Here is a 13,558-nt window from a genome sequence, read left to right on the forward strand (position 1 = left end):
AAATCAAAGTCATCTCATGTCATCCACTTTATCAGTGCATCAGCTCAATGGTTTCATTGCTAATAATTGCTCTCTCTCTCTTTCTCTCTCTCAGCAGGAAGTCCCCGTGCCTCAGCTTCCTCTCTGCACTTCCCCTCTCCCTCCATCATCCAGCAGTCCAGTCCGTATTTCACTCACCCCACCATCCGATACCACCACCACCCGGGGCAGGACCCGCTCAAGGAGTTTGTGCAGTTTGTGTGTGCTGACGGATCAGGACAGGCCAGCGGTCAGGTAAGAGGAAGTGACATACAGGAAGTCAGTTGTCTTGTCTGCTCTCCTAAAACAATTTGACTGCATTTTACTTTTAAATGGAACAGATGGTTATTATCGCAAAAGACTGAGAGGAAATTATTGCTCAAGTATGTTATCTGTTTATCTGTTTTATAATTTCATAGACTGAAAACCCTTCTATGTTGAATGATCTCAATTGTTTGGGTAGACTTGTTTTGCTAATGGACTATTCTCTGACTTGCTAAAAGCATTTTATACTGTTTATTACACTTCAATGTTTATGGATTTTGTAGGTTAACAAGTTAAATGAACTAAGATTTTTAATTTATAAGTCCAACACATAAACTTTAAGTAATGTTTGGGCATGATTATTTGATTGTTTTAATAGACACCACATTAGGGCTTACAGTGTATTGTAACTAAATCGAAAAGTTTGGATGCACTTGACCAAAAACTGAAACAAAATATAAAAAAATAGTTTAAACTATGAAAAGTAAAAGTTGGATCTACACTGCAAAAACATGATTTTCAAGAAAAAAAAATTGTCTTGTTTTCAGTAAAAATATCTAAACAGAATCTTAAATTAAGATGCTTTTTCTTGTTGAGCAAAATGACCTAAAAAAATAAGTCTAGTTTTTAGACCAAAAATATAAAATTTAAGTGATTTTGTGCACAAAACAAACAAAAAAATCTGCCAATGGGGTAAGCTATTTTTTATTTTTAAGAAAACACTTGATTTTTTGCTTACCCCATTGGCAGATTATTTTGCTTTATTTATGCACAAAATCACTTAAATTTGATATTTCTGGTCAAAAAAATAGACTTATATTCTTCGTTTTTTTCATCAAGAAAAAGCATCTTAATTTAAGAATTTGTAGATATTTTTCCTGAAAACAAGACAAAATACTAAGAATTATTTTTTCTTGAAAATATTTTTTTTTTTGCAGTGTACTTAGAACAATTACTTAAATTGGTAACATTTTAACACTTCAAAAATTTAAAACACTTAAAAATTTAAGGTCAAACATTTTTTTAATTACTTCAAAATTAGATTTTTTAAACTTAATTATTTCACTTAAAAACAACTTTACTGTAATTGGTAACACCTAAAAACTTTAAGTTAATCCAACTTTTTCTTGTTACAGTGCAATTATATTAATATTTGCCTTTTTAATGTCGTTAATATAATGAATCTAGATAAAAAAACTACAAACTAATATTTTTTTATTATTTTAAAAGTAACACACCACACTGCAAAAAATGTATGTGTTACTTAGTAAATTCTTAAATTCTTAAATTGAGTTTTTAAGGCTTGTTTATTGAAATCAATGATGAAAATCAACAGATTTTTTACTTAGTCAAAAAGTCAAAATATCTGCCAGTGCAGTAAGAAAAATACACTTAAATTAAGTTTATTAAATTAAGTTGAAACTGGAATTAAGTTTATTTTTTTACTGCACTGGCAGATATTTTGACTTGTTTTAAGTAAAAAACCTCTTGGTTTTCATCATTTATTTCAATAAACAAGACTTAATATCTTAAGCCACTTGCTTACCAAGTAAATATATCTCAATTTAAGAATTTTTAGATATTTATATTAAAAAACAAGACAAAAATACTAAGTAAGAAATTTTTTTGCAGTGCAAAATTCGACAAAAGCTTTTTTTATTTGAATGACGTAAATTAATCAAAATAAACTCTTATATGCAAAACAGTAATGAAGTAATGCACAAACTTGACAGGTTTATCTTTATTTTGGGTTTATATTTTTATCTATTGGCTGAAAACTAATAATGGCAATCTCAGCGGCCAAAATTGTGATGGATCACTACTATTATGCTCTTTTCTCCTGTTATAAAAATGAAGCAAGTTCCTTGTATGATATCTTGGCTATAGTACCCGTGTCTATAGGATGAAAGAAATCTGTCTGTTTGTCTTTGATATGACTACTTGGTCATTTTTCTGTATCATCTGACATCTTGAGTTAATCTGTAATTCTCTGTCCACCTCCACATTGAATCCCATCGACACAGCAGCTGATATCTCAGCACATATCCTGTCCTCTTTTATTTTTGAGCCCTGGTTTTGATTTGACGTCATTTCACGGATCAGAACCTCACCTCCTCATTCATCCTTCCCATTTCCTGTCCCTCACCTTTTACAAAAGTCCTCCATCTTGATTTTTCCAGCTCCCTCACTGCCCGTCTGTGGTGAACTCAAAACACAAACACAAGAAGCGAACATGCATTCACCATCATTTTGGTTGTTCCCCCTCAGCGCTTCACTGCCAGCCACCCCATCTTTTATTTTCGGGCGAGCCAGTGTTGTCAGTTTAGCCATTTGCGGGGTGTCGTGTGTGTCCGCGCTCCTCACCCTATTTGTGTCGTCTGCAGCCGAACGGAGGCGGCCAGAGCAAAATGCCGGGCTCCTTCTTGCTTCCTCCACCCCCCCCTGTGGCGCGTCCAGTGCCCCTCCCAATGCCAGACTCTAAACCCAGCAGCACGCCCCCCGATGTTGGACTCACCTCACCCACATCTCCGTGTCAGTGACCCCCCCAACCCACCCAACCCTAGTTCGGCTGGGAGAAAGTGAGCCACATGGATGGCCACCGCCGGGCCTGTATGTGGACTAAGTTGACCTCTGCACATCAGGTTTTCTTAAAGTGTGTCATTTCTACTATTTAAACACAATGCATAACGTGGAAGCTTCGTGTTTATAAGTTTGTCAAAAAATTATAAAACTAGAAACATTTTGAAAAATGTTAAAAAGGATTCTTTCCATTTCATTTGTTGGCGGAGAAGTTACACATTTCTCTTTTCAGTTACCATTTAACGTACTGGTAGCGCAGGAATTACCGTACTGTCCCAAATATAAGACAACTTTTTTTTAATGAAAATTATATTGTCTTATATTCGAGCTCTACACTATTACATGTCAATCATACCGTACATCGCAAAAATGTGGTAGGTGGCGCCAAATACACCCAAACAAGCTCACATGTCTTACAGTAATGTTGCGTACACACCAGAAGCAAATTTAATTGTGCGAGTAGATTACTGTACATACAAAGTCAATGCAAAGACACAAATAGGTGCAAATTGGTGTTGGGCGATGCGAATGACACAAATTGGGTGGGCCAAATTTTTTTCAACTCAAGCGGAAAATTTGCATGACACAAACTTGAACCCCACAAGTTATCTAGAGTGAGGAACGTGATACTTCGCTTTTGGTGTGTACGCAACATAAGGTCGACATCGATTGTTAATGAAATATTAATAGGCTACTTGTTTTTTCACAATGAGATGGACAGCCGAGGCTAATTTTGATTAAGTCCAGTTGGACTACAGGTTATATATGATATACAATTTGACTTACTGTGCGTTCACACCACGGTAGAGGTAGAAACGGCAAAAATGCGCTGTTCGCGTATAGTTGGATGCTTAAACATTTTGAGTTTACTCACTTCATTTGCATGGAAATTTGCATCATGGGAGGGGCTTCTGTGATTCAGCTCGCTTCCGGTAATCATGTCACTACTAGAGCAAACTCCTGATTGGTTAACGCAAAAGTTGAGATTTTTTTACTGCGTTTCTCGCAGCAACGCTCAGTTTGCGTAAAATGCGCCATTCGTGCATACCGCGCCGCAGAATGCCTATTTGCGTCTTTGCATTGACCTAAAATGTAAATTCGCATCTGGTGTGAACACACAGTTATGAGAAATATTTACTGAAAGCATTTTCTTTATAAAGACATGAGTTGGTCTTCAAAAAGTAGACTTTAAAAGGGGGAAGGGGGGATGTCTTATAATCAGGGTCGTTTTATATTTGGAACAATACGGTACTGTGCTGGATTGTTTCTGATAATTTATTATCTCAGCCAGGTGGTTTCACGCTATTACAACAACAGTCAGTGGTTTAGCAGCCATCAAATCTCATTGAAAGATACAAATTTAGGGCAGTTAAAATGGACTCCAACACAGCTTTTGCAAAGTGCTGAATCCCTGATGTGAAAGGGCTGAATTCAATATTGTGCAATCTTGAGACATTCAACTCATCCTTTTATCATTGATTCTTTCCGTTGGTTTGATTTACGTTTGTTTTGGTTGAGTTTAAGTTGTTGGTTGGCTTTTGGCCTCCAGTGCTGGTGTAAAGGTCACTTTATACACAACATTAGCAGTACTGTATGTTTCGAACTGATACCTTCACCTATCAGAGAGGAGGTGGCGTATCGGGGTGATAAATCAGATGTTCAAATGTTCACTCACCACAGATGGGGCACTGGACGGAGCACTTGCCTTTATTTTCCTCTTTTCTTTCATGTTTCTCTTTATTTTTCTTTTCTTTTCCTTTAAGTGTTTTGGTTGTTTATGTGTTTCTACTCAATCTTTTCTGTCTTTTTATGTGTTTATATGTTGTACGACACACTTAACACAACTGTTCACAAACGGATGCTTTTTATATTCTTAAATCTGGTTATTTCAGCAGAAAGTAAATCACTTGAGTTTCTCTGGTAAAGTGCAGTGATTTTGCTAAAGTTAAGTTGGGTTTGTAAGCTGAATGCTTAAAATCTGTCATACACAGCTTCTATTATATATTAATAATACTGCAAAAAAATGACTTTCTTACGTAATATTTTTGTCTTGTTTTCAGTACTAGAAATTCTTAAATCAAGATGTATTTTTTGAAGAGCAAAATGACTTAACAAAATCTGCCAATGGTGTAGAAACTTTTTTCTTACATTTTTCTTAAATTAAGTGTTTATTTATTTGCTTGTTTTAAGCACAAATCCCCTTATTTTTTTGTCTTTAAAACTAGACTTATTTTCTTGTCATTGACTTTAATTATTGTAATTTTGCTCATTAAGAAAATGCAAGAATTTAAAAATGTGTAGATATTTGTAGATATTTGTACTGAAAACAAGTGAAAATAAAATGCATTTTATAACCTAATAATGAGATTAGGAGCTTTAAAGCTTTATTTCAATTTTGGACATGACTTCAAGTCAATATTACAAATATCAAGGTTATATTTTCACAGAATGTTCTTTACATCGTGTAGAAAACAGTAAATCACAAAAAAATGACTTTAGCTGAATTTGTCACAAGCAGAATGTGACCCTGGACCACAAAATCATAAGTCACACGGGTGTATTTGTACCAATAGCCAACAATAAATTGTATGGCTAAAATTTATTTTATGCCAGAAATCATTAGGATATTAAGTAAATATCATTCATAAAGATATTTTGTAAATTACCTTTAGTAAATATATATACAATTTTTGCAACTTTGGATTTCAGATTTTCTAATAGTTGTATATCAACCAAATATTTTCCTATCATAACAAACCATACTTCAATGGAAAGCTTATTTAGTGGTAATATGTTTTAATTAAATAAAAAAAATTGACTGGTTTTATGGTCTAGGGTCACATTTTTACAATTAAAATAAATGTGATGCTTTTCAATGTTCTAGGAAATAAGCATGTTATTTGCTCAGCACAGAAATAAAATGCACATCAAATAGTGACACATCAAAGTGTAGTCAGAAATGTTAAATATTAATTTAAATTCTTTCCCCGCCAACTTTTTTAAAAAAGTTGCCAGCACCAGCATTTTTTATGCTTTTTACAAAAATTGAATGTCTTCCAGAAAATGTTCTTCTTTAAATATATAAACATAAAATAAATTAAATGAAAGAACAGACCCTCTGCTTTAAAAAAATCATCTTATCTTTGTTTATTCTCTTTTTATCACTTCTCAAATATGGCAAAAAGCTAAAATAATAATAAAGGACTTTTGTTTTAGATTCAGAACGATTATCAAAACATACCCAGAGTTTATACTGTTTTTGGATCAGTGGATGCTTCAGTGTTTAATAAGTTGGGTAAGAGAGACACCTAGTGGATAATAGCGGAAATATGGATTGAAGTTGCAAAGTAAAAAGTTGTCATTGGTAGGGAAGCATTTTCTCTTAACTCTGACAAGAGTTATCTCATCAATTAAGATAAAACATTTGCATAAAAATGTGTTTCTGATGAAGTTTTATGTTAATCAGTAATACCGCGATTTTCCACTAGATGGCCCAATTTATAAAAAAACTGAAGCAAACCATTATTTACTAATTTTAAACTCTCTGTATTTTTTGATAATCATTCTGAATCTGATCTGGAACAAAATTCCTTCAAAAAAATGCAATTATTTGAGCTTTTTGCTAAAAATTGTATTAAAAAAAAAACTATATTTAAGAGTTTATAAGCAGAGAAAAAAATATATATTGTTTGTTTATTTGTTTGTTTGTTTGTTTGAAAGCGGAGGGTCTGCTCTTTCATTTGATATATTTGTATATATATTTGTATATTTTTAGAAGAAAATTTTCCTGGAAGGCATTTTGTGAAACTTTGTGAAAATCACAAAAAATGCTGGCGGGCAACTTTTCAAAGAATGGCTGGCAGGAAATTAGTTAATTGATGACATAACTCGTCAATGGCGGGGAAAGAGATAATAACAGAAATATATTATTAAAAATATATTTATTTTTGTAGCATGCACAAATAACTTCGGCAATGAAAGCATACAAAGACTCATCTTTGGATTTATTTGTTTTCACACACTTACAGATTATGATTGATCTTCATTCTAGATGAACAGTTGCCTCATGGAGTCCATCAAAAGTAAAATCTGAATCCTCAAACTGCCCTAAATTTGTGTAATGACGACCAAATCTTTACATCAAAAACACACATTTGCTTTATTCTCGCCAGTTGTGTAAACCAAGAACAGTCGAATATCTTTTTTGTATTTATTTTTGCTTGTAGCTTCAGTACAGAAAAGTTCTAGTTTTCACTTCGCAATTCAAATAACTCATACAAATGAATCTGGCTGGTTCATAAAAAGTGAATTTGTTGAATAAAATATAGTCAAGATTGGCTGTTTTTGCTTAAAAAAATCTATTGATGCCCTACAGTATGTGATTTATCTCTCTCTCTCTCTCTCTCTCTCTTTCTCTCTCTCTCTCTCTCTCTCTCTCTCTCTCTCTCAGCATACTCCTCGTCAGGCTCCACAGCTCCCAACAGGTTTGTCAGCATCGGATCACGGGACAACAACTTTCTGAACATCCCCCAGCAGACGCAGGTAATTGTCGAAACAAATTTTTTTTTCATTTCCGGTCTAAAATATTTAGGCCGAAATGTGCCTAGATCACGAATGTAAAAGTCCCGGGCCTTCTCTTTCCCATAATGCTCTCGGTGCCTGTCCCATCTGGAGCAGGCCTGAGCTAACTCGAGGCGATCGGGGTGGTATTGTTGATTTGAGCGTTGCGAATGTGCAGCCACCACACTGTGCCTCCTTCATCACCCAGTACACTTTAGTCATTAATGTGTAAACCACACCCGCCTCAGGCCAGCTCCCTGCTCCTCAACACATGGTCACCATCTGAAGTTCCCTCTCTTGCGCTCACTTCACCCCTCTGCTGGTCGACCTCCATGTATTTCAAAATTTATAGCACCGTTTTTTTTTCACGGGCTGTTTCTTGACTCGCTATCGCCCTCTGCTGGTCACTTCGTAGTTGTGTTTTCCCTCTTTCCAGTGGTGACTTGGCAACGATGAATTTTTGTTTAATTTTTTTTTCACCAAATTTGAGAGGAGAGATTGAAGTAAACATCAAGTGTTTAAAAGTTCTGAAAGTTTTATTTAGTTCAGATTAGTTTAAAAAACTTTTTTATGTCCATACAGCCGAAATTGTTCCCTAAACACCAGAAGCGAGAAAGAAATATGAGACGGACAGAAGAGAGAAAGTTTACGCACGGCCCCTAAATCGAAAAGTCACGTCTCAACTGTCTGGTTGCCCACAGCAACGAGACATGATGTCACAGGCAGTTGAACTTGAACTTGAGAGGGGGATAGGGGTGGTCAGTGCCAAGGATTACAGAGGGATGATGGGATTGCTGGAGGGGGGAGTTTAGTTTGGAGGGGAAGAGTTTCTTGGCCCGAGCGGTTGTTGGGTTTCAGCCCGGGGCAAATAGAGGGGGGGAGGGATGAGATATGCTGGGGTATTTGCATGACCTGCAGGAACAAAAGTTATCTCACAAAAGGTTTCTAGGATTGGACTTAGTCACTTTTGTCAACCAATCAGGATTACAAACAACTTAGCAGTTATGTGTCTAAAACTGCCGAATGTAGCATCTATTTACATATACATTTATCTGGTATTTATCCAAAGCTACGTTTAGGCCACATTTACATTGCATCAATTCGATTTTTTTCCTCATGTGGCACAGATTGGATATGACCCAAGTACGTGTAAGCAGGAAAAAAAGCGCATAGATTCTGATATTCTCAGATCAGTTTCAGGTTTCATTTAAATAAATCTAATATGAATTGGATATGAATCCTATACATGCACTCATGTCCGCGATGTAAGCAGACAGATCGGATATTCCTATGTCAAGACGTGTCATGCGTTGAAAATGCAACGCTGGCAAGTGACGTAGACCACCCGCTATCACATGACTCTTTTTAGCAGCGCAATGGAGGATGACGGCTCCACTGAGTGAAGTAATTTTGAAGTTGTATGTCTTGTTACTAGGGCTGTCAATAGATTAATCGTGATTAATCGCATTCAGAATAAAAGTGTATATATTTAGACTTCGATATATTTTATATTATAAATAATAAATATTATAAATATATATTTTTTTATTTAATACATGTATGTGTGTATACATAATAATTACATACAATACACACACAAATATATTATGCAAACACAAACTTTTATTTTGTATGCGATTAATCACGATTAATCTTTTGACAGGCCTACTTGTTACAGAAATAAAGCTCTATAATCGTGTTTAATCATTTTGTTGGTGTCAATTGCATATCAACGCATTTTACTTTCTATGTGGTTTAAGCTTTTCTGGGTCAATATGTCTACCTTGAATTGTTTTGCTAAGTGTTTAGCGTAAAGGCTAATATCTTATATGAGTCACTTTTAAAAGATGATGTAAGCGGGTCATAAAAAAATCGGATACAGGCAATAAATCAGAATTGGGAATCAAGATTTGCAGTGTAAATCCTGCCTTACAGTGCAATGGAAAAATTATTATGCAGCTTTCAGATGATGTATATAAAAAAATTATATTAAGGCTGTCATATATACAGACATACAGAATACAAGTTTGTTTTTTCATAATATATGTCTGTGCACTGTGTAATTATTTTGTATATACACACACATCACATGCATGTATGTATTTAAGAAACATTAATATGTATATATTTAGATTTTGATATATTTTATATTATAAATAAATAAAAATATATACATAAATAAATAAATTCTTAATTTAATACAGGTATGTGTGTATTTATATATACATAATAATTACATACAATACATTAACATACATTAACATACAATACACACACAAATATATTATGCAAACACAAAAAAAAAATTTGTATGCCCTACTTGTAAATCCTGCCTTACAGTGCAATGGAAAACTTATTATACAGCTTTCAGATGATGTATAAATCTAAAAATATATTAATATTAGATTTGTCAAAAGATTAATCGTGATTAATCGCATACAAAATAAAAGCTTGTGTTTGCATAATATATTTGTGTGTATAATGTATGTAATTATTATGTGTATATATAATATTATGAATAAATATTTTTATTTATTTATAATATAAAATATATCAATCTAAATATATACATGTTAATGTTTCTTAAATACATACATGCATGTGTGTGTATTTATATATACAAAATAATATACATACATATATTATGCAAAAATAAACTCTTATTCTGTATGCGATTAATCATGATTAATCTCTTGTCAGCCCTAATTTATATACATTTATCTTATGTAAATGTCTTTGTTTTGCTAATGGAAGAAAGAAATGAAGCAAGAAACTGAAGCACCGTTGACTTCCATAGTATGAAAACATTAAATGGTGCTCTTATCTAAAAACAAATATCTTCATTTGTGTAAAGCAAAACAAAGAAATGTATACAGGTTTTTAACAACATGGTGAGTAAATGATGACAGAATTTATATTTTTGAGTGACCTGAAGTCAGTCAGGAAAACCGATATGTTGGCCAAATCCATTAAGAGTCTAAAAAAGCACACATGTCAGACGCACTTAGAGGGTTTTTAATCTGAGCTCTTCATATGTAATGAATCCTTAGTATACAGTATAAATAAAACATTGTCTTTTCTTATTTTTTTTCAGTCATGGTTCCTTTGACGAGACCTGCCTGCAACCTGTCGACACAATTCGGAAGTTTTATTTAAAAAATAAAGAAGACATCCTATTTGGAAATCCACAGCCTCGCCCTCTTCTGAACACACCCTAAGACACCTTATCAGAGTATTATTGGGAAACGTTCAAGCCTGTTTTTGCCAATCACCAGATGCCCTTTGACCCCCAAACCCCCTGAAGACTGTAGGATCATCACACGAGGTCAGGGACCGACACACGCACCTCACGCAACAACCAGCGGCAAAATAAGGAAGAACTCAATGAAGAGACATCATGTTACTAAGAGCAAGGATGTAGTGTACAGTGGCTGGGATTATATACAGTAACCGTTTCAGTGGTAAACATTCACAAACGACAAAAAAAAAAGAGTAAAAACATTGTTTTCAACGCACAGACGACACTGAAAGTGTTTAGAGCCCCAGACGTTTGGCGTTTTTTAATCAGCATTCGGCGTTTTTATTTTATGTTTTGCTTTTGAATTTTAGTTTAAATACTAAAGTATTGCACTACAAAATGAGAAGAACACTAGTTTGATGTGCACTATCGAAACATGGGATACACGGCGAACATTATTTGCACATTTATTGCGCAGAAAAACGAAACTGACACAGCGCCCTTAAGCAACACACAGACACATCTCACATTTCAAGCCCCCGCCATCGTTCAAATAACAAACGTTTCATTTAGACTTTGGGTACCGAAAGGTTTATTCAGTATATTAACCAGCAGGCTCACAACCATGTGTCCCATTTTTATGAAAATGTTATTGTAATCATTTTATTATTTGGTTTTATACGTTTTTTTTTATGGTAGCTACGTTCGAAAAAATCTTGAGTTGTTTATACTCACGGTTGGGTCAAATATAGACAAACCCAATTGCTGGGTTATTAATAAACCTTTAAAAGACATCTAGACAAGATCAAATTTGGGCTGTCAGTGAAAATTTAACAAACGATAGCCCAAAAATAAATAAATAAAACCAAACACCCTGTAATCACTTTATATCGAACATCTCACAAGTTATTTTGGCATATTTTGGTATTTTTTTATTCATAGCCGGACTATATCGAGTCTATATTATACGGTAAAATTATGGCTGTTGCTTGCTGGGCAATGCTGATTTGTTTCTACCCAACAAAAGGTTTATTTATAACCCAAAGGTCATATTTTTTGCAATCATGAGATAAAACAACCCAAATTTAAAAAAAGTTTCTTATGATTGGCCTGTCTAAATCGTAGCAAAGCATCACGGTGAGCCCTACTAAAGACACGCCCACTTCTGATTTAGTTTACTTACAGTATTTGTTTACACTCCCAGAAGTCCGTGATCCAAGAACACGTGATGTCTCTGCGGAGGAAAAGATTGTGTGACATATCATATTTGTGCTTAAAGGGAAAGGGGGCCGGACATCGTTTTGTACCGTCAAATTCGGTAAGGTTTCGTCATAAACACATGCACACGGATCCAAACGCGCCATCATCGCAGTTCGACTATAAAGGGAAGCCTTGATATTCTGGTGGACGACCACATCACTTTTATTTTGAACGAAAACCAGCGATCTCACAAAATAACTGGACTGCCTGACCATGTATCTCAGCGCAGGGAAGCACCGTTGCCGAAAGGCGGCCGTGTCATCGGTTCGGTAGAAAAAAACAACTTAACAGGACGGCAATGGTCTTTTCTTTTCTAATCAAAGGAAGTGCCTCTGTATTCCCATTATGCAATTTGTTAAACATGAATTCAGGTTATTTTCTTGCATATAAGCTATAGAGGAGCGTGAAATTTTTATGAGAATAAAAACAAGTGTCAGCTTAATAGTTACAAACATCTTTATATATACAGGATATATCCATATATATTTATATATACGTTTTCTTTTTTCCTTCTTTGCCTAATAAGCTCAGTGGCAGTCTAGTTATTTTTTGAAGTATGACATGATCATCAGTTCTCATAAACCAGTCCCGAAACCCCCTTCTGCACTTACAGTATAGCGTAGGCCTGAATAGCGTTCGGCAAAATCGGCAGAAATCGGATTTCTGCGGATAGCGTAGACGAGAGAGAAAAAATGCACGGCTTTTGATTTCTTTCGTGTTTGGACGGGACGTGTTTGTTATTGCGAAATAAAGTGTGTTGAATGAGCCACGTGCAATGCCTTGAGTAGAAACTGTGTTTGTGAGTGTTACAGGAAAAACCTAGCGGTGAAAAACCTATTTTAGTAAAGTCCAAACTGCCCGGGACTCTAAATGAAAGGGTGGAGAGCGAACGAGAGAGAGAGAAAAAACGGTCTTTGTAAGTTTTGGGAATTTGTTTTGTAATCTTTCTTTTTCTGCTTTTTTAACGTTTATTTGTAATTTGATTTGTTCTCAAAACTTACGAGGGCTGATGAGGCAGAATATATCACTAAATAAAACAGGTGCTTTTTATGGATTAAAGTACATTCAATCTCTATTATACCTGTACGTAATAATACGACAAACGTAAGTGTTATCTTAAAAGAAATTTTAGGAAAAATGTTCATTACTCTTTCTCTTTTCTATTTACTTATGGTGGGGGGGGTTCATTTCGCTCGTGGTTGTGACTAAAGACATTTTCCCTCCAAACTTGACGGATAAAATCCTTATAGATGAGCTGCTGAACTTTTATGACTAGCTAAAAATACATTTTTCCAGTATTTTTGACATAAACTTTAAAAAATGTGCACTTACATTTTTAAGTATAATCAACTAATAATTACCGAGCCCCTAAGGTGACATTGGAGTAAAAAATATCTAAAGTTTAGTTTCATGTGCTCACGCGAAACCTTCACGTGCAGAATTTTTTAAAAAGTTTATTTTCGCGTGCGCACGTGAAACTATTGCATGCGCACGTGAAACTTAAGTGTTTTAAACGCGATAGTTTCATGTGCGCACGCTAAACTAAACGCGATAGTTTCATGTGCACACGCGAAACTAAACTTTATTTAATTTTTTCTCTGTGTTCCCTTAGGGGCTCCGCAAATAATCAACAAATTT

At 34.6% G+C, this 13,558-nt stretch overlaps 1 protein-coding gene across 19 annotated transcripts in view; it reads left to right on the top strand.

The window, feature by feature from the left end:
- LOC141351155 (nuclear factor 1 X-type-like) overlaps positions 1-13,205 on the top strand; it is a 185,643-nt gene extending 172,438 nt beyond the window's left edge. For 10 of the 19 annotated variants that reach the window (XM_073857678.1, XM_073857680.1, XM_073857681.1 and 7 more), the window contains 4 exons: positions 95-273; positions 2,667-2,814; positions 7,313-7,404; positions 10,517-13,205. In XM_073857678.1, coding sequence (XP_073713779.1) covers positions 95-273; positions 2,667-2,814; positions 7,313-7,404; positions 10,517-10,531 — 434 coding nt within the window. In that variant the 3' untranslated portion in view covers positions 10,532-13,205. The remainder of the gene's footprint in view (positions 1-94; positions 274-2,666; positions 2,815-7,312; positions 7,405-10,516) is intronic. The other 9 variants (XM_073857679.1, XM_073857696.1, XM_073857682.1 and 6 more) reach the window with 3 other exon arrangements.
- The last annotated feature ends 353 nt before the right edge of the window (positions 13,206-13,558 follow it).

This window comes from Misgurnus anguillicaudatus, chromosome 19 (assembly GCF_027580225.2).
Source record: "Misgurnus anguillicaudatus chromosome 19, ASM2758022v2, whole genome shotgun sequence".
In the NCBI taxonomy this organism is placed as follows: Eukaryota; Metazoa; Chordata; class Actinopteri; order Cypriniformes; family Cobitidae; genus Misgurnus; species Misgurnus anguillicaudatus.